This window comes from Littorina saxatilis, linkage group LG15, assembly GCF_037325665.1.
Source record: "Littorina saxatilis isolate snail1 linkage group LG15, US_GU_Lsax_2.0, whole genome shotgun sequence".
NCBI lineage: Eukaryota > Metazoa > Mollusca > Gastropoda > Littorinimorpha > Littorinidae > Littorina > Littorina saxatilis.
In genome coordinates this window covers 43,190,481-43,212,695 of record NC_090259.1, presented here as the reverse complement: position 1 = coordinate 43,212,695, position 22,215 = coordinate 43,190,481, and the positions used below count along the sequence as shown (strand labels likewise).

General features: G+C 43.3%; 1 protein-coding gene across 2 annotated transcripts; it reads right to left on the bottom strand.

The window, feature by feature from the left end:
* Positions 1-2,180: 2,180 nt before the first annotated feature.
* On the bottom strand, positions 2,181-21,007 carry LOC138948134 (uncharacterized). Of its 2 annotated transcripts, none has more exons than XM_070319646.1 (6): positions 20,295-21,007; positions 19,339-19,571; positions 17,135-17,396; positions 14,830-15,033; positions 8,112-8,190; positions 2,181-2,909 (listed from the first exon to the last, which is right to left on the bottom strand). In XM_070319646.1, the coding sequence occupies exons 1-6, from the start codon at positions 20,520-20,522 to the stop codon at positions 2,563-2,565; spliced, it is 1,353 nt and encodes a 450-aa protein (XP_070175747.1). In that variant the 5' UTR covers positions 20,523-21,007; the 3' UTR covers positions 2,181-2,562. The 2 variants fall into 2 exon arrangements, with proteins under 2 accessions (XP_070175747.1, XP_070175748.1); XM_070319647.1 differs by having other exon boundaries at positions 14,854-15,033.
* Between the last annotated feature and the right edge of the window lie 1,208 nt (positions 21,008-22,215).

Genomic DNA, 22,215 nt, shown 5'->3' with positions numbered 1-22,215 from the left:
TTCATGACGCTAAAAACGGTTGCTTTGAGACAATTGACGCCACACATCATGACGCTGAAAACGGTTCCTTGGAGACAACTGACGCGACAGTTCATGACGCTGAAAACGGTGCGATGGGCACAGTGGAGGAGGTCCCTGTTAGTATTGTATAGTGGAAACCCCATTTTAATACCTTAAAAAATCTGAAATAATTAGGTCTTTAAAAGGAGAGAGTAAACGGAGGTAAATTTGCGTATGTATAGGTTATGAACAGAAAATCAAAAAGGTAGGAAAGAAGTTTTAAAATGGGGGTTTCTGTTGAAATCATGATATGTAAGTTTCCTTGTGGCATTTTGGCACCCCCCGCGGGTTGGAGGGAAGAATTTACCAGATGCTCCCCAGCATGTCGTAAGAGGCGACTAACGGATTCTGTTTCTCCTTTTACCCTTGTTAAGTGTTTCTTGTATAGAATATAGTCAATGTTTGTAAAGATTTTAGTCAAGCAGTATGTAAGAAATGTTGAGTCCTTTGTACTGGAAACTTGCATTCTCCCAGTAAGGTAATATATTGTACTACAGTACGTTGCAAGCCCCTGGAGCAATTTTTGATTAGTGCTTTTGTGAACAAGAAACAATTGACAAGTGGCTCTATCCCATCTCCCCCCTTTCCCCATCGCGATATAACCTTCGTGGTTGAAAACGACGTTAAACACCAAATAAAGAAAGAAACAAAGACAACATGGTCAGCGTTTGCCAAGGCCAAAGATCTATACTTATGAAACTGAAAGAGGATTTTTGTTTTTAAAGATGTATGATTTCTAATCGGGTGCATATAGATCTTTGTTTGGTTTTACCTGTGTGTATGTGAAGGTTGTTCACATAAATTGAAGTGCGTTTTCAAACATTTTAACCTTTACTGTGCCTTCTGGGTCGTTCACGACCCAGAGCCTCAAAACTATTGGGTGTTTTGAATTGAGATTTAATGTAATTCTCAAACACCATAGACCCTTCCTACCAACCAATTTTTAAAGGATTATCTTTTTAAAAACAAATAAACAATGACGTCATTTGAACTACACAGTCCAGATGTCGTGGATGATTACGGTGTTTATTCCTACTCGAATAGCTTGGGTCGTGTACGACCAATACTCTGCAAAGAGGCGGTAAACAGTTTATCCCTGTTCAGATGGCGTGTGTCGTGTCGGACCCATACTTTTTCTGTTAGCATCATCCGGACTGTGTAGTCCAAAGCGTGATCCTGTGAAGGTTAAATAAAACTATGTGGACTGCGGGTATGAGTGTGAAGGTTGTTCACTTGAAGTGCCTGTTTCAACCGTTTTACTACAATTTTGTGGAGTGTGTGTATGTGTGTGTGCGAGTTTGTGAAAGATGTGTGTGTAAATAGGTGTTTTTTTTAAGTACATGTATGTTAATCAGTAGATTGCAATGTAAATACCCATCTCCAAGCTGATGCTGTATTTGCTTTGAGTAATTAAATCTTGACTGTTATTAACTTGCAATAAATATGTAACTAAGTTTAATGGCCACTTATTTTTTCCTTGTGTGTGTCACTGTGTGTGTGTGTGTGTTTGACATTCTCAGGTAAACAGTACAAGCTCTCAATAACAAATACAAAGTTAATTGGTTGAAATCCAAATACTGTACATGTATGTGATTTTTTACTTTGAACATCCAATTATTGGCACCAGTAAATTTCAATCTAAACTGAAAAAAATCAACCTGTGTGCAGAAATAATTATTCTGTGTCAAAGCTGAGTTTAGAAACATACAGATTACGATGGAAAGCAAAAAAAAGTGTTCTCACTATCAGTAGCATTTCTTTTGAACGAAGAATGGCACATGAGTGCGGACACATAAGCATTTCCTCTCTCAATAAACAAAGCCACACGTATACAACATGAAAACTCTGAATTGGATGTATACCAAAAGAACTCTGTTGCCAGAGTTTTAAATGGTTGTGAAAGAGTTGCTTTCTCTTGTTTTTTGTTTCTTTTCCATAGGAGTACAGTACTGAGGCAAGCTATAGGTGACATTATAGGTTTGCCTCTCAGGCTCTGTCAGTCTGTGTTTTGATCAAGACAAGAGAAAGCAACTTTTTCACACCCATAAAAACTTGACAGTTGTTTCCAAATATCGTTTATTACTCATGCATCAGTCATGTGCAAAGAAAGTTCAAGTGTGTTCATATACCATTATCTTTATTATCACCATAACATTTAAAGCTTCGAAACATGTCTGTAACAAAACATATACTAATACTTTTGAGTCTTTTTGTGTAGACTCCGACACTGACATCAAAAAAGACACCAAAGGGCGCTTGTATATAAATATAAAATGTCACAGAACTCACATATTCTTTCAAACATACACAAGTAATTCCAGAGCAAAAAAGCCTGCTCTGTTATATATATCAAAATGTAACAGAAAATGTATGTCCGGGAGTCAGTCTGTTGTCCATTGTCACATCTCCCCAATGCAGTCTATTTCTAGTTATCTCCCTTCAAACGCACCCAAACTAGGGACGATAATCCCCGAGACTAAAAAGCACCAAAGACTGCACTGGTTACTCCCCCCCTTGCTTTGTGCCGCTTCGTCCCCCCTTTTCTTCTTTCATCATTTCCTTGGAGCGGGTTCTTTCACGCTTTTTTACTTTCCTGGAGCGGCTTCTTCCCCCTTTCTTTCCTTTCCCTTTCCTGGAGAGGCTTCTTCCCCCCTGTTTCCCTTTCTTGGACGGGCTTCTCCCCCCTTTTTTCCCTTTCCTGGAGCAGCTTCTTCCCCTCTTTTTTTCTTCCTTCGTTCCAGCCTTTTTGTTTTCCTTCCCCTCTCTCGTTACCATCCGGGCCCTGCTGCGCGTGACGGTTGCTGACGATGTGCTTGACCTCGATTTGTCCACCACCACCGTGCAGCGACCTTGGACATGGACATAGTACACTTTATTAGTCTCAACCAGGAGAAACTTGACTCAGGTGTGGTGTCATATATAGCATTACAATAAACAACATAAAACGTAAAACGTAAAAACAGAAATAAAATATCGAGGCGCAAATAGTCCACTCATAATAGTCAAGACAGGGACCTATATTTAGATAGGTCTATGGTCAAGATTAGGACGACAATATCAAAACAAATCTCTCTCTCTCTCTCTCTCTCTCTCTCTCTCTCTCTCTCTCTCTCTCTCTCTCTCTCTCTCTCTAGTCTCGCTCTCTGGGCGAGGGCTGGTTGAAAAGAAGCTCGTTTATATTGCTTATGCCACAACCCTCGTAAAATAAAATTTGATTTGATTTGATTTGATTTGATTCGCTCAATTCATATCACTGACATTACGTCACAAGCAGACGCGCGGGCTCATAGGCGCATGGAAACATATATATATATATATGTCACGGTAGAGACGAAGATCTGGTAGAAACGTCGTTTCTACCGGTAGAGACGAGGATCGTCGTTTCTACCGGTAGAAACAAAGAAATAATACACACGAGTTTTTAAAACAGATGGTTGCGAGTTGAAAGCGAGAGAAACTTTGATCTTGTCATTAAAACCGCTGGTAAAAGTCACCTCACATAGCACAACTAATGCACGAGGAAGTCAGAACAGAAATTAGAGAAAGAACAGAAAGAAACGTACAGGATGCCATGCAACAAGACATCACCATGGCCGAGCTGAAGAATGCCATCAAGAAGCTCAAAAAGAAGAAGTCTCCAGGTCCAGACAACATTACGAATGAGATGTTGCAACACATAGGCAACTCGGCCCTCCAGAAACTACTGGGCATCTTCAACCTCAGCTGGAGACAGGGACAGGTACCTCAGTGCTGGAAGGAAGCCAGGATGATCCCAGTTTTAAAGAAAGGGAAAAACAAGACCAAAACCCTGAGCTACCGACCCATCAGCCTGACAAGCTGTGTATGCAAAACCATGGAGTGCATTGTCAACCAGCGCCTGCAGCTGTACCTGGAATCAGAAAGCATCATCGTCCCAGAACAAGCCGGCTTCCGACAGCACAGAAGTACGGAGGACCAGACAACACACCTTAGCCAGGTCATAGAGGATGCTTACCAGGCCCAGAAGGTCACCCTGGCCACCTTCATTGACCTGCAGAAGGCCTTCGACAAGGTCTGGAAAGATGGACTCCTTGTGAAGCTCCTACGTTCCGGCGTCAAAGGCAACATGTACCAGTGGACCAAGTCGTACCTGCACAACCGAAAGGCCAGAGTGCTGGTGGACGGTCACTGTGGCCGAAAGGTGCTACTACGCCAAGGAGTTCCACAGGTAGGAGTACTCTCCCCCACGCTATTCATACTCTTCATTAACGACCTGGTACCAGAGTTGCCCAAGGGAGTCCAAGCGGCACTGTATGCTGATGACCTTGTTCTCTGGTGCTCGGAAGAGTATGCAACCACAGCAACCTACAGGATGCAACTTGCCCTAGAAAAGGTTGCAGCGTGGGTGGAAGACTGGTGTGTGACCATCAACAGGGAGAAGACCACTGCCACTCTCTTCACACTCTCTGCCAAAGCGACACCTGGCAAACTGACCTTGGAGGACACACCCCTGAAATTTGAAGACCAGCAAACATACCTGGGGGTCACCTATGACAAGCGCATGACCTGGAAACAACACATCATGAATGCAGAGGGAAAGGCCAGGAGAAAACTAAACATCATGCGGAAGCTGGCAGGATCACACTGGGGTGCAAACGAGAAGATCCTGAAAACAGTCTACCAGGGGACTGTACGACCGCACCTCGAGTACGGATCAAGCTCTTGGGCAACAGCAGCCAAGACACACCAGCAGGCCCTAGACAAAGTACAGAACCAAGCGCTGAGAATCATCACGGGCGCAATGAAATCAACACCCATACAGAAGACAGAACAGGTGACTGGCATTCCTCCACTGAGTAAAAGGCGAGACTGCAAAACAATGGTACAAGCCACCAAGTACCAGTGCACTCATGACCATCCAATGAGTGACAGACTCAAGAAGATGTCCTTAGGCAGGCTGAAAAGATCAAGCTTCGCTCTTGAGGCAAGGGCTTTGCAGAAGAAACATCAGACAGAGATGCCAGTGGAGCCACCATCTTTCTCCCTTGATGCCCCACCCTGGGAAGACAGACAAGGAAACCTGGACATACAGACCAGTGTCCTCTACCTCACAACAAAGGACGAGCAGAGCAATGCGATGAAAAAAGCCCTGACTCTTGCCATGCTTGAAGAAAGGTACCCCCAAGAAGCATGGATACGGGTGTATACTGATGGGTCAGCCACAGAGGCCGTCAAAAATGGAGGATCGGGGATGTATGTCCAGTACCCCAGTGGAGAGAGGCAAGCAGAGGCTATACCAACAGGTCTCCACTGTACAAACTACAGAGCTGAGGTACAAGCACTGATCCATGCAGCATACACCATCAACGACAGAGTCAACCATGACAACCAGGTGGTCTTCCTGACTGACGCTCTGTCAGTACTACAAGCAATGACCAGTAGCAAACTGCCTCAGCTGGAACACGCTCTACACAACATCAAGAGCCTGAGGACAGTTCTGCAATGGATCCCCTCCCACTGTGGTGTACAAGGAAACGAAGAGGCTGACAGGATGGCAAAGCTGGGTGCAGAAGATGAGCAAGAGAACAACCCTGTGAGCCTGACAGAGATGAAGACCATCACTAAGTCTCTGCACAGGACGCCCCAGCCACAGGACAGCTACCACCTGCTATCCAGACCACAGCAGGTGGTCATCTTCCGCCTGAGAACGGGACACAACAGACTTAACCAGCATCTCCACGGGAAGCTGCATGTTTTGCCCTCCCCCATGTGTTCTTGTGGAGAAGCAGAGCAGGACACGGCCCACATCCTACGAGACTGCAGGAACCAACAGGTGCTGAGAGAGGAAATCTGGCCATTGCCGGAGTCCCTGCACAACAAGCTGTACGGGCCAGTGGCTGCGCTGCAGAAGACCACTAATTATATCTCAAGATCTGGACTCCAAGTGTGATCGGCGATCGAAAAGAAGAAGAAGAAGAAGAAGTTTCATTCTGTTAGTTCGACAGCTTGACTAAATGTTGTAATTTACTTGTTTGAACTTTCTGAGCGTGTTTTTAATCCAAACATATCACATTTATATGTTTTTGGAATCAGGAACCCACAAGGAATAACATGAAATTGTTTTTAAATCGATTTCGGAAATTTTATTTTAATAATAATTTTTATATATTTAATTTTCAGAGCTTGTTTTTAATCCGAATATAACAGATTTATATGTTTTTGGAATCAGGAAATGATGAAGAATAAGATAAACGTAAATTTGGATCGTTTTATAAATTTTTTTTTTTTTACAATTTTCAGATTTTTAATGACCAAAGTCATTAATTAATTTTTAAGCAATCAAACTGAAATGCAATACCGAAGTCCGGCCTTCGTCGAAGATTGCTTGGCCAAAATTTCAATCAATTTGATTGAAAAATGAGGGTGTGACAGTGCCGCCTCAACTTTTACAAAAAACCGGATATGACGTCATCAAAGACATTTATCAAAAAAAAGAAAAAAACGTCCGGGGATATCATTCCCAGGAACTCTCATGTCAAATTTCATAAAGATCGGTCCAGCAGTTTAGTCTGAATCGCTCTACACACACACACACACGCACACACACACACACATACACCACGACCCTCGTCTCGATTCCCCTTCTATGTTAAAAAATTTAGTCAAAACTTGACTAAATGTAATGATGACAAAAACGATGTTTGGTGGCTTGTCGTCAGACCAGCATTTTGTTGTTGGTCCTAGGGGAGCATATCGGCCTTGGTCGATAAAGATGAAACAAAAGACGATATGGTCCCCTTGGACCAACAAAAAAGCTGGTCTGTCAACAAGCCACCAAACATCTTATAATATTCGGATAAAAAACAAGCTCTGAAAATTTAAAATATAAAAATTATGATTAAAATTAAAATTCCGAAATCGATCAAAAACATGTTCACCTTATTCCATGTGGGCTCCTCAGTGATTCCAAAAACATATTGATATGATATGTTTGGATTACAAACAAGCTAAAAAAGTTAAAATGAACAGAGATACAGAAAAGCGTCATATCCTGCTCAGCGCAACCACCACCGCGCTATTCTGGCTGGTCAATTTCACTGCCTTTTCCCAGAGCGGTGTACTGACGATGCTACGATCGAGTATACGTTCTTGGTGAAAAAATGCAGTGCGTTCAGTTTAATTCTGTGAGTTCGACAGTTTGACTAAAATAATGTTGTATTTTCGCCTTCCGCGACTTGTTTTTTTCTTCTAACAGTCAATCTATCAAAATCACAATGTGAAATAAAGAAAACGGACTCTCTTTTTTTTTTATCTTTTTTTTAAAGAATGTTACAAATTTACTAAAACGTTTTCCACTGTTCAGTAAATTTGTGAAAAAAATGGCATGCTCATTTCAGGAAATTCGCAAATTTCCTAGAATTTTTAGGAAATTCGTGAAATCCCCGAGTGAAACAGGAAATTCACAAATTTACTGACATTTTCAGGGATTTCGCAAATTTCCTAGTTTCGAGAATTTACTGTAACATATATATGTTAAAAGTTGCTTAAAAATGAATCCACATCCAAACAACATCACATCATCCAGGTATATATTTAGGTTATAACATAAGGAAGGATGTAGAGCTGTATCAGTATCATACCGTTTGACTTGGAATAAAGGCCGTGAAAGGTGAATGCTCGCCTAATAGGCTACTGAGCTTTACTGGCCGATGTGAATGCGTTATATATTGTGTGTAAAACATGTCTGTTTGTCTGTCTGTCTGTAAAAAATTCCATTTCAAACGGCAGAAATTAATATGTAAGCGCCTATGGCTATATCTAGATTAGGCGCATAAATAATGATCACAATGATAATAATAATAATAATATCACATATAAGTACTTTCCATTCCAAAATCCAAAATACTCAAAACTGACTATGAACAACATCACAGAAATCTTATAATACTGACTTATGATAATAATAACGCACACACACACACACACACACACACACACACACACACACACACTCTCTCTCTCTCTCTCGCTCTTTCTCTCTTCCTTTCTCTCCCTCTCCCACTGTAAACTACCTTGGGGTCGAAGGTTACAGACGGCCGCACTCTGCTTTGATTCAGCGTCATCCTCGGAGATGACCGGGGTGACACAGCGCTTCAGGACACGAGATAGAAGGACGCAGCCATATTAGTATTTCATTCCCTCCTCAAATAGCCACAGGGAAGTAGGCGTTCTAAATGCATACGACACTGTGCAATGGCGTAAGCGAGAGTTCTACGGACTGACTAATCTCCTGGCACCTAAGAGATCGAATAATTAACAAGCATTGAAAGTGAACAAGCGACTTTCATCCTCTTACTCATTTCATTTACTCCGCCGGTTTAGATGAACAGTGGTACCTCCGATGAGAGGACACCTCCCAACAAAGGACATCATTATTCTGTTGTCCATTTGTTTATTGTCTTGACCAAAATATACCTGTCAATGATGACAGGCCACCTGCAACTAAAATAGGGACTCGGCTTTCGGCTGGTCCCACGGGTGTCCGGCTTTCATGTTAGGTACCACTGAATAACAAGTTTCACAAAACGTTCAGTCACTCTCTTTCGACCTAAAAAAATTAAAACTGACTCAACAGGCTCTATCCTATTCTTAGCGGACGATGAAAATATTCGATTATTCCCCAGAAAACAGAAATGCCGCAGCGGCATCGTTTTTTCCGAAGCACAAGTTTCTGGGGAATTATGTTTGGAGCTTTTTCTGCGACATGTTTTGCTTTGAGGATTTATTCGGAATAATTTTGTAACAGCTTTCCGTGGAAAAAAAAACCCGTCCGGGTGCGTATCGCTAGCGCTACGTGTCATTGAAGTTGTGCTACGTGTCATTTGTCCTACGTGTCATTTGTCCTACGTGTCATTTATGCTACGTGCCGCTATCGCTACGTTGATTAGTGCTACAAATAATTTGTTGATGACTGAGTCGCTATCATTCGTTCATTACCACTACGTGTCGACAGCACTACATCTTTTAGCGCTACGTGTCATTATCGCTACGTGTCAATACCGGGCCACTACTTCTCATTTTTGGCTCACGTAAGTGTAGCCTATGCGATCGTAACTTTGTCTGTCTGTGCGTGTGTGCGTGTGTATGTCTGTGGTAGAAACTTTAACATTTGACTAAACACCGAAATACTCATTTCACCTGGTTATTTTTCAAGCACCATCTTCAAAATATTGAAGCAATGATCAACATTGTGTCGGCATGTGTGTAGTTAAAGCGTGTATCCAAAGAAAACGGGTGGTGGGGGGGTTTGAAGGGGTACAAGCAGTTGACTGGTTTCTGTGGTGTGTGGTATGTAGACCAGGTCAGGTGTCAAGACCAGGTCAGGGGTCGCACGAAGGATTGTGGTATATATTCACTTCTCCAGTTCTCACTTCTGCATTCTCCGATTCGGGGAAGACGATTTCATGTTGTTCGGTTTCTAAGCTCCAGAAAAGTAAATAAAGAAGCTACCAAAGGGAGATTTTATACAATTTGATCTGCACAGCGTTTTTCAGTTGACAGTGATGAAACCATATATTCGGGGGCTGTGATTGGATGGTCTCTTCCGATCATCAAAGCATAATGCTACGGAAGTCGGCCATTTTTGCCAATATCCAAAAGCATATTGGCAACAACAAAGACGCAAGGTTCCGGTTTACCCATCTGTACCACACGATGTTTTAATCGACAACAGCATACACCGTGACAACTTGAAATTCTTCTCGGGAATGTTTTTCAGCTTTACAAATGTTCGATAGTGTAAGCCTGTGACTGAATGACAGTTACGGTACACATGTACTTTTGCGCATCCGTTTCAACTTGTGAACTCGTGGTACCTCTGTGCTATCGAGGACTCAAACCTGTACTATCGGGGATCCACTAAGGTTTCCGAGACTGTGTTTTGTCTGTATTGAAATGGTCTGGCGGAAGAGCCGATTCTTAAATTTGCATAGGTAAAATGATCGCTTTTCTGTACCCGACACCCCTCTGAGTTGAATTTGTTTTAACCTTGTGACGTAGGCACGCGGGATGTTGTGTATTCACTTTTCGCTGGGGCTTTCGAACCGAACAGACGTATCCAGTGAGCGGTCGCGTGTCAGGTTTGCTACGAACAGGAAAGGAACCGTGATGTGATTTTTCTGAGACGGGTATGTTATTCATATGCTACTTTTATATAATGGCTAAAACAGCATTAAAGTTAGTGTGCAGGTTGTGACATACTTTGGGAGGAAGTTTATTTGAATGTTCAAGTAGATTGTTTTGTGAGTTGAATGTTCGGGAAAACTTTTGTTTATTGAATGTTTTAGAAAACCGTTTGAGAGAACTGTATTGTATGCATGTTATTTGGAAGGAATGATGTGTTTTGTTGTTGTTAAAGGATTTAGTTTGTGGTGGTTGAAATTTGTTGAGTTGTTTATGTATGCTTATGATATGCATTCTGTGATTTACAGAATGGCGGAATGTGCGACGGGGTTTCGTTAGAGGGGTTCAGTTAGGTTTCGGTAGATTGGTTTTCTTTGGAGAATTGTTTTTAGGTTGTTTTTTTAGATTTCGTTTGTTTTAGATTAGAGTTCTATTGTGTTTTTTACATTTAGTCAAGTTTTGACTAAATGTTTTAACGTAGAGGGGGAATCGAGACGAGGGTCGTGGTGTCTGTGCGTGTGTGTGTGTAGAGCGATTCAGACCAAACTACTGGACCGATCTTTATGAAATTTGACATGAGAGTTTCTGGGAGTGATATCCCCGGACATTATTTGTTTTTGTTTTGATAAATACCTTTGATGACGTCATATCCGGCTTTTTGTAAAAGTTGAGGCGGCACTGTCACACCCTCATTTTTCAATCAAATTGATTGAAATTTTGGCCAAGCAATCTTCGACGAAGGCCGGACTTCGGTATTACATTTCAGCTTGGTGGCTTAAAAATTAATTAAAAATCTGAAAATTGTAAAAGTTTTTGAAACGATCCAAATTTACGTTCATCTTAATCTTCATCATTTATCTGATTCCAAAAACATATAAATATGTTATATTCGGATTAAAAACAAGCTCTGAAAATTAAAAATATAAAAATTATTATTAAAATAAAATTTATGAAATCGATTTAAAAACAATTCCATCTTATTCCTTGTGGGTTCCTGATTCCAAAAACATATAAATGTGATATGTTTGGATTAAATACACGCTCAGAAAGTTAAAAAGAATAGAGATAAAGAAAAGCGTGCTATTCTCTCAGCGCAACTACCATCCCGCTCTTCTTGTCAATTTCACTGCCTTTGCATCGAGCGGTGGACTGAGCTCTTGCTGTAAAAATGCAGTGAGTTCAGTTTCATTCTGTTAGTTCGACAGCTTGACTAAATGTTGTAATTTCGCCTTACGCGACTTGTTTTTAATTAAAGTTGAGAGTGAGGATTTAGAGTAGAGTTTTGGAGTGTAGTTTGGAGGGAGGATTTAACGTGTTGTTTTAAAGCATAGTTTTAGAGTGGGAATCTAAAGCATAGCTTTAGAGTAAAGGATTTAGAGTGTTGTTTTGGGTTGTTCTAGTTCTAGAGAGTAATACATTGGAAGTTTTGTATTTGAAGGTAAACCCCCGCTTTCCCACACATTCCCCTCATCATCTTATGGAAATAAAGAACCTGGTAATTTAAAGGCACAGTAAGCCTCCCGTAAACCATCACAGAGCTCCCCGAGCGTCTAAATACAGTACAAGCATACTTCCATTTGAACGCTCACCGAACGGGAACATCCTGGCTGCTTTCTGTCGAGCGTGAGACATTTTCCAAGAATTTATTTTCGTGGACTTGGCCCTGAAGAACAATGGCGCCTCGTTTTTGCGCTAGACCTAACTTTTAAAATCTAAATAATAAATTGACAGCTTGTTACACAAACATTCTTTAATCATATAAAGGATATAGCTCAGTTGGTAGCGCGCTGGATTTGTATTCAGTTGGCAGCTGTCAGCGTGAGTTCGATCCCAGGTTCGGCGGAAATTTATTTCAGAGTCAACTTTGTGTGCAGACTCTCTTCGGTGTCCGAACTCCCCCCCGTGTACACTACATTGGGTGTGCACGTTAAAGATCCCACGATTGACAAAAGGGTCTTTCCTGGCAAAATTGCTTTGGCACAGTTAATAATTGTCTACCTATACCCGTGTGACTTGGAATAATAGGCCGTGAAAGGTAAATATGCGCCGAAATGGCTGCAATTACTGGCCGTATAAAATTTCATCTCACACGGCATCACTGCTGAGCGCCTAGAACTGTACCCACGGAATATGCGCGATATAAGCCTCATTGATTGATTGATTGAATCATAAAAGAATTCGTTTTTCATCAAGACAAGATCAGAACAATTCGAAGTTGTGAAAGTTTAAAAAAGAGAAAAGCCCGGAAGCAGGGTCACGCAAGGGTCGTAGCAGACGACGGCCCGGTTTATCAGTGCAAATCGCCGTTCCTCTCAACAGTCAAAAGCCATCGCTGGAGTTCTTGTGAACCACAGCCGTTGTTTCGTGCATAAAAAACGTGCTATTGTAGATAAGCTCACGTCGAGTCGCATTCAAATGACTAACTATGACGACTGCATTGTGAAAAGGGGGAAAACTGGATCACACGGGTTCACGATGGCTCAGGGGTAAGATAAACCACGCAAAAATAAATTCTTTGAAAATTGTTTGCTCTTTACGGAGGGCACCTAGGATGTTCTCAATTGGTGAGTGTTTAAATGAAAGGGTGTTTGTACTGTGTGTAAAAGCCTGACCGTATCTGTGATGGTTTACGGGAGGCTTACTCTGCCTTTAACTTGTGTCAGTTGTTTTGAGTGTTTGAGCTTGGTGAGAAAGGGGCACTCTGTATTATTTGACCCCGTGATCAGGGTAAAGTACATTTGGCACTCTGTTACAATAGCATACCCTTTTCTGCGAACTTCCCGATGAAACAGGACTAAACCAATTATTTTCTGTCCCTAAACACCACAAAATGCCCAAAGTCGAAAGATGTAGTGCAAACAGGGGACTGAGTAAAACGGAACAGCCGTTTTCGTGTGCCTGTGTGAGCAGTTGCATGCCGACTGACACAAACTTTCGCATTCGGCTTTTTTTTTAAAATCTCGTAACTCCACACTAAATACCCCACTTCCCCTCTGAAGTATTGATGTACAACCCATGGCACTAACATTCATGTAGTCGTTTATAACTGAGGTTGAAAAATTCGCTTCATGACGAGACAAGTATAAATGCCATTCACCCAAACTGAAAATTTCGGATTAGCTGTTCTCTTCTCCTCCCCTTGTTGCATCCTAGTTCTTCAGTTGTTTCTAGTTTTCCGTTGATGTTGTGTTTTGGTCTTCTTCATAAGTAGTCTTGTTCAAAATTAAAAAAACTCAAACTTCTTTTTGTTGTATACGAATGAACTAATACAAAGCTGTTTAACAGCTGTGTTGTCAAATCGAGTTTTTTTCCAAAGTCAGTGTGGCGCCTGCGCAAAACTAATGCGCATAAGAAACGGCGTCTGCTATCAAAACCAACGCATCGACGCAAAAACTGTCATTTTGTAAGTTTGGAACAACAAATCAAGGTCAGAACTTGTACTTTTCAGTATTTTAAAATGTCTTTCCTTTCATAAAGTCTTTAGTCACATGCTCAACTAAATTCTGGGATAGTTACATTTTCATATATATTTGTTTGTTTTTAAATTTAGGTGTTTTTGTTTTTGAAGTGGGGAAGTAATAAAGAGGTCGTCGATATCAAAACTGATATCGACGGAAATGTCGTCGATATCACTTTTGCACTGAGCTCAGTTTTGCCCAATTGACCTATGGAAATCCTCGTAACATATACAATAGCAATATACATATATATATATATATATATATATACACACTCACACGCAAACACAAAGGGAAGTGTCTGCCGTTTGAACATGTAGTGGTGCTATCGACACGTAGTGCTATCGACACGTAGCGCTATCGACACGTAGCGCTATCGACACGTAGCGCTACAGTACATTGGGTTTTCAAAAATAGTGATATCGACACGTAGTTCTATTGAGACGTAGTGATAATGGCATGTGTGAATTGTGGCAATAGCACTACGTGCCGATAACACTACTGTTTTTGGCAATTTGTGTCGATAGCACTACAGAAAATAGCGCAAATGATACGTAGCACAAAATTATGACACGTAGCGCTAGTGGGACGCACCAAAAAAAACCTATGCTCTGACAAAGGAGCGTAAGTATTCTTCAACCCCCCCTTCCCCCCCTGCCCGAAAAAGCTTGATCAAGTTAAGCGTATCAGTGGACCAATCATGATGCACGTGGTCCTTCACCTTCGTGACGAGTGCCAATTATGGCGGCTGAGCAAGTTAAATATTCCGCGGAAAAAAGTATTTGAACTTTTTCCGAAATATAACAACAGTTCGGTTTTCCCGCAGCAATCTTCTCAGCCAGTTTCAGCTGTTTTTACCCCGAAAAAAACCCGATGCTTCCGCGGACGATGACAAAACTTAGTTCTTTCTCGGAAAAAAACCCTTTTTTTCACCTCAGATTTGTGGAGGCTTTTATAAAGGGTGTTCAACTGTACTATCTTGTGATGGTCAACTGTTTTGCCCCGCAAAAAAAACAAACCGATGCTTCCGCAGACGAAGACAAAACTTGGTTATTCCACGGAAAAATACTTTTTTCTCTTCAGATTTTGTGAGGTCTTATAAATGGTGTTCAACTGTACTTTATTGTGATGGTCAACTGCCCTGGCCTACCTCCAAGAGCTGTGAGGTGCTCACCACGACAGAGCCGGACGAGCGCCTCCGCGTTGGTTCCGACTGCCGGTCAGCAGTGCGGTCAGACACACATTCCTTCAGCAGCTGGGACGTACTGACCACTACAGACAGGGACCTTTCGCTCGCTGCTCTGCGACCGGCTCTGGTCTGTGGTCTGGAACTAGTGGGACGGCGGAGCATGTTCTGTAATATACACATACACGTATATGCGCACACACGTATATATATACACACACACATACATACGAACACACACACACACACACACACACACACACACACACAAACATACATACACACACACACACACACACATACACGCACCGGCGTATGAGTCATACCCCAAAGCTGGTGACTTCTTAGGTCGGTCACTTAAAACTGAATTTCTCACAGAAGTAAATGTGGCTACCCCCCCCGGTTGACATAGAAAATAATATGTTTGAAAGAGCTGCTACAGCCAGATGAATGCTGGTCGCTATGGAAAGGAGCGTTACACAGGACGTTTGGGGTGGTCGCAATTGGCAGGTGGTCGCAATGGGCAGGTGGTCGCAATGGACAGGTGGTCGCTATCGAAAGGTGATCGGAAGAGCAGGTTCGATTGTATACTTCGCAGAATACTTCTTCCTCTCCCCTACATAACCCCCCGCCCCTATAACTCCCACCCCTCCTCACCCACCCAACCCATCATACCAACCCTCCTCTTCTTAATTCTTCCGCTTGGTAGCCACAGTCCACAAGGGCCATAATTGCCACTTTAGGGATGAAGAGAGGTCAAGAACCAGCGACGACAAACAAACAAAACACACAAAAAGAAGAACAAGTCAAGTGAAGCGATATAAAAACATTCAGTGAAGATCAACACCACAAAGCAGTCATCGCCGAGACTACATTCAAATAGTCACGGCTAACCATACCGAAGACCGAGACGGGACACGCTCGCCTCCGCGCAGCACGCGTCCGTAGTATTTACTGGACCTATTTTCTTTCATTCTGAGCACAATTTTAGAGGAAACATGCTATATCTATATATTTTTGAACTCAGGAGAAGATGAGGAATAATGCAATACTTTTTTAATCTGCTTCTGAAAATTCGATTTTAATGACAACTTTAATGAGCAAACATATTAATTGATTTTTAAGTTTTCAAGCTGAAATGCAATCCCATAGTCCGGACTTTGTCGAAAATTGCTTGACCAAAATTTCAATCAATTTGGTTGAAAACTGAGGGTGTGACAGTGCTGCCTTAACTTTCACAAAAAGCCGGATATGACGTCATCAAAGACATCTACCCAAAAAATGAAAACAAGAAGAGCAAACGCTCGATCGAGTCACTTTCGCAGTTCTGAATATTATATGAGGCATCAGATAGACAGGAAGAAATTGCTATTCACAACACAATGAGTCACGTTCACATAAAATTTGAGCCCGGTCACTTTTATAGTTTCCGAGAAAAGCCCAACGTTAAGTTGTGTGTTGCCGAACAGAAAAGGCTAGTTATCTCCCTTGTTTTTCTGATAACGTTCGTAAAAGGCTACAGATGTAAATACTTTGATGTAAAGAATAATCCTACAAAGTTTCAATCACATCCGATGAACTTTGTCAAAGATATAAAATGTCTAATTTTTCCTTTGACGCTGACCTGTGACCTTGAAAAAGGTCAAAGGTCAACGAAACCATCGTTAAAGTGTAGAGGTCATTGGAGGTCACGACTAAACAAAATATGAGCCCGATCGCTTTGATAGTTTCCGAGAAAAGTCCAACGTTAAGGTGGTGTCTACGGACGGCCGGCCGGACGGCCGGCCGGACAGACTAACACTGACCGATTACATAGAGTCACTTTTTCTCAAGTGACTCAATAAAAACCGTCTGGGGATATCATACCCAGGAACTCTCATGTGAAGTTTCATGAAGATTGGTCCAGTAGTTTTTCTCGGAATCACTTTACACACACACACATCCACACACCATGACCCTCGTCTCAATTCCCCGTCCATGTTAAAACATTTAGTCAAAACTTGACTAAATGTAAAAATGGACGGGGACAGGTATCAGTTTAGACCAATCCGGCTGCCGTAGCCGTCCCCGGGGTGAACCCCGACCGACACAGCTCAAGACCAGCTCTCGCCCGACCAACTCTGTCCCCGAGCAGTTGACGACTTGACGGGGCGGTGTGAGTACACACCGGCACAAGGAACAGATGTTCGGACAGCCACCTCCCCCCCCCCAAAAAAAAAAAAAAAAAAATCGACCCCCCCTCTCCCTTTACCAATCACGCGTGACTTACCGCGAAATGTACGTCCAGTTCCATTTCACTGTTGGAGTTCGAGGGGGAGGTGCGACCTTGACACTTGCGGAGCGGCCACTTGACGGCGGCGTAGGGGTTCCGGGTGACCTTGGCCAACGTACAGTTGAGCGACTTCATGGAGCGGCAGGAGGACCGGAGGCACCAGCCGAGGGCCCGGGTGGTGGAGCATACCAGCTTGACTATCCGCGACCCCAGCCTGTGCAACACGTGCTTCATCCCCGCCTCGTCAATACGGCTCGCTCTGTCGGACAACGTTTGGCAAGGTGTTTTTTTATTTTTTTTATTCGAGATTAGGCTCACATGGCCCTTTCAAACTAATGCAACCGAGTATCGCAAAACAACAATAACCTTTGGACGCAAAGCCCAGTCAAACAGGATTGAGAAGTTTAGAGCTAATTTCTTAGCCCTATAAAACTTTTAAAGGTACACAAAGATTCTCAAGGGGGCCCGGTAGCTCAGTTGGTAGAGCACTGCACTTGTGATCGGAAGGTCGCAGGTTCGAATTCGGGCCGGGACGGACACAGGTCAACTTTATGTGAAGACCCAGAGACGGAAGCCATGTTTGTTTGTTTGTTTAACGCCCAGCCGACCACGAAGGGCCATATCAGGGCGATGTTGCTTTGACATTTAACGTGCGCCACACACAAGACAGAAGTCGCAGCACAGGCTTCATGTCTCACCCAGTCACATTATTCTGACACCGGACCAACCAGTCCTAGCACCAACCCCATAATGCCAGACGCCAGGCGGAGCAGCCACTAGATTGCCAATTTTAAAGTCTTAGGTATGACCCGGCCGGGGTTCGAACCCACGACCTCCCGATCACGGGGCGGACGCCTTACCACTAGGCCAACCGTGCCGGTCGGAAGCCATGTCCCACCCCCGTGTTACCACAATGGCACGTAAAAGACCTCGGTCATTCTGCCATAAGTGCAGATGGCTGATACCACCCAAACACGCATACATCAAAAACCATGAGGGCGTAAAACTCGAATTATCATATAACCCATATCATGTCCCTAAAAGGCGTAATATTTAGCCTGTAGGACATTAAGCATTCTCTTTTTCAAAGGTTCTCAAGAACATACAAGGAGACAGCAGGCGCCAGACCCTATCACAAACAGAACTCTACAATTCACAGGTGTCAGCTCGCGCTCTTCAACGGCCATCAACTACAGAGCCTGTTGTAAAGGGTGACGCAGTTGTCACACTAACAAAAGTAAACTAATTCAGACCAGGGCTGGACCTAGTGTATGAGAGGGAGGGGCTTCCGAAATGAGGCCAGGGTAGAGTTGCTGGCTGGGGGACCCTGCATACCAACTGATGTTAAAAGTTAGCATTTTAAATGGGTATTTGGGGTCTCCTTTGGAAAAAAAAGGTGCACTATTTTGCCGGGGGGTGGGGGGTCCGGAACCAAGGAAATCCCATTAGATACAGCCCTGCACACACACACACACACACACACACACACACACACACACACACACACACACACACACACACACACACACACACACACACAGAACTCACACCAATCAAAATCATCGAAAATGGGAATCATAGGGAACTAGCTATACAATCATCATGATAATTATGATGATGATGATATCATCGTCATCGTCATCATCATCATCATCATCATCATCATCATCATCATCATCATCATCATTATAACCACGATCCCAGCCGAATACCCCCCTGCCCCCTCCCTCGATCCCAACCGCCGATCTCCCACCAGCATGATGACCACCTCCTCACTCCCCCAACACACTTGAGCACAAGGTCGGTATTGGAGGCGCCGGGGAGGACGAGGGTGACGGCGATGACCCCCCAACCCCCCCCCCCCCCCCACCCGTCAGTCACACACCCCACCATCACCACCTAACCTACCCCCCCCCCCCCCACCCCACTATAACACCCCAACACACAGGAGCACAAGGTCCTTAATGGAGGCGGCGGAGATGACGAGGATTATGGCGACGAACCCCCCCCCCCCCCAACCTACACCCCCATACCCAATCACCACCACCAACACCAGCACAACAACCACCTACCCACCCCCCCCCCCCACCCCCCAAAAAAATACATGAGCACACACACACACACACACACACACACACACACACACACACACACACACACACACACACACACGAAAAACCACCCAAAAAACCCCAACATACTTGAGCACAATGTCGGTATTGGAGGCGGCGGAGAGGACGAGGATGATGGCGAAGACGACGAAGAAGATGTCCCTCCAGTACATGGCCAGTTCGAAGGTGGCTTCGTCCATTTTGCCGAACACACAGGCATAGGCCTCGTACAGCGGGAGCCACAAGTAGGCCGCGGCCAGCAGTGACACGATGCCCGTCGCCAGCATATACAACATCTTGCCGAAGAAGTCTATGGTCAGCATCTGAGGAAACACGTTTTAATGGAAGAAGATGTTTTAGGTCATAAAAAACCCAAATAAACTGCCAGCGTAGCAATCAAAATTCAGAATTAAAAAAAAAGGTATGATATTGGAACGTTTTATTTAATTAATACGACAAAACAAAACGGGGAAAATGTACCTCTTCTCAAGAAGAGACCCGAGATATCCCTTAGGCCAAAAAAAAAATAGGTGTGGTTACGGTAACATAGCCAAAAAAAATAGGGTAGGTAGGTAGGCAATCACTTTTTTTTTTTTTTAACTTTTTTTTCTAATGTGTACAAATTAAACCTACTTGACAGGGAAATAAGTGTGCGACACGGGCGCTTTCGCTTTCATTGCGTTTTTTGCACTTTTGTTTTTTTGTTTTGTTTTGACAAATGTAATAAAAAGTTATAGGATCGGCCCCTAAAAATAGGGTAGGTCGGGTTACCGTAACCACATCTATTTTTTTTTTAGGCCTTACAAACACAAAATTTCAACTGCACCAGGGGGGACCTTACTCCCAAGGCCTTCGCCTTCTCTGTTCCCTTACCTCTTTTTTGAAGCCCCTCCCTCTCATACACCAAGTCCAGCCCCTGTACCCCTGCCTCATGTTGGAAGCCCCTCCCTCTCATTTACTCGGTCCAGCCCTGATGCCTATCCCTCCCATTTTCAGCAAATTGCTGCAGAACTCTCAGGTGATCGAGTACATCGTCAAACACCTACCTGCTTCCTGTACCAGCGTCTGATGATGTTCTTGGTCCACAAGATGAGCACCAGGGTGGCCAGGAAGAGCATCCCCCGCAGGTGGTCCAGGGTGTAGAGAATCATCTGGGTCATGCCGAAGGTAGCCATCATCCACAGTTCGTCGAGCGGCGGGATAAAGCCCCACAGTACGCAAGGGAAGAAGAGGTAACCACAAACACGACACTTCACTCGACCGAACCAGCTCATCTACTACCCCAGCCGTCTCATGGAGAGGCAGTGGAGCAGCCCCATTGGGGACTGGAGAACTGAATTAAATTCTTGTTCGGTTTCCTGGTTCACTGTGCTTAAACGAACCTTCCTGGACAGAACGACCGTTTGGGTGTCACGTTCCAGGCAAAGCTTTGTAGACTGTGTTAAGAAAACGGCTACACCGAAGAAACAAGGTAGAATTCGCGATGCTGTTTGCAGAAGAAGCTCACAACCTTTGCTCCAAACTTCTGTTTTTTTGCGCCGAGTTGAAAGAACGCTGTCGGTCGTCGGCTGTCAGTTTGGTTAAAGTCTGTTATTTGTCGCAGATTATCTCTATTTGCTTTGAAAGTGAAAGGCACTTTACTCCTTTTTCGTCAGGCCAAACTCGATGTGGTTCCTGAAGCCTTTTGCTAAACCTTGAACGTGGGATGCCGCACATCCATTGCTCGTTTGACGTCATAGCGTCGACTTGTTCGTAATATTTCTTTGTACCCGATGACGATCAACTTTCGTGAGTTTTACGTCATAGCGCAGACTAGTTCAATTCATGAGTATTAGTCTTGGTTATTATAGTCGGTTGTGGTTGGCCTGGACTGGCTATAAACCATGAATTTCACGAAATGTCACGAGATTGAGAGTGAAAGAGTGTCAAGAAATACTTCGAGTGGGTAGTTCGGAATACTGAGTGGGATTTTATCTAAAATTTTTTCTCCATGCTGAAATAGACCTAATTTTGCAAATTGACGGAGATGCTAGTTAATTCAGCATCCCTCCTTTCTTCGGTTATTCAAAGAAAAGAGGAGTTTTTGTGCGAAAGTTTGATCAAATCATATTCACCCAACCAGTCTACCAGCGCAGGCGATCGATTAATGCGCGGTTGAATAGTTCCGTGCAAATCATTCAATTTTGTTAACACTTCTTGTCAGTTTCCATGTTTTGAACTAAAATCAAGTACACAGTTATGTTGTCATTCTGCTGTGGCGGTAAAGGCAGATAGTGTGTGTTCTGTTCATGTTTTGGTATCGCTCAGGAAATGTTCTTTCCTCGAATGTGACAAGCAGACGAAGTTTTACACCCGTGTTCCAACGCTAAAAACTGTATGAAGTTTAGTTTTCTGGGGCAAAATAGTGTATGAAACCGCTGCATGTTCTTCAAGTTGATTAAATGTTTGTAATTGATTGCGTGTGATCTGTTTATAAAATGAAATATTGTTGAAAACTGACCGTCGGATTGCAGTCTTGTAGATGCAGCCGAAATCTGGAAGGGGAACTACTCGTGTCGCTAGACAAAGTATGAGAGTTACTTTTCCTTGGAATCTTGCTAGCGATAAACGATTGTGCACGGCAGATCTGAATTCAGAAAACAACCAAACTCATGGATTTTATATTGAGATTCATGTGTTCAAGCCTGTAGTTGCTGGTTTAAATGCGGTATGGTTGTATTGTTTGCTCCAGAAATGTATATTTTGTACATTAGAGTGTTCTGAACTTTTGAGTCGCAAAAAGTAGATCCACAATGTGTACAGTCTCTACCCATGAGCTATCGAGGATTCAGGCCCGTTGTTGGGTAAGTGATTTTGGTTGTTGGGTAAGTTACCGAAAAATAACTAGCCCTACAAGTTTACAGAGAGAAAGAAGCAGAGGGAGGGATAAAAAGAGGTTACATACCTCGTCTCAGTGATTATCAAAAA

What these genes read in the sequence shown, in the direction of transcription:
- LOC138948134 (XM_070319646.1), bottom strand. Translation starts at nt 20,522, where the DNA reads ATGAGCTGGTTCGGTCGAGTGAAGTGTCGTGTTTGTGGTTACCTCTTC. An exon ending in GACGCTGGTACAGGAAGCAG is followed by an intron (nt 19,572 to 20,294) that starts GTAGGTGTTTGA and finishes GTGTTTCCTCAG; the next exon opens with ATGCTGACCATAGACTTCTT. An exon ending in AACTGGACGTACATTTCGCG is followed by an intron (nt 15,034 to 17,134) that starts GTAAGTCACGCG and finishes TGTATATTACAG; the next exon opens with AACATGCTCCGCCGTCCCAC.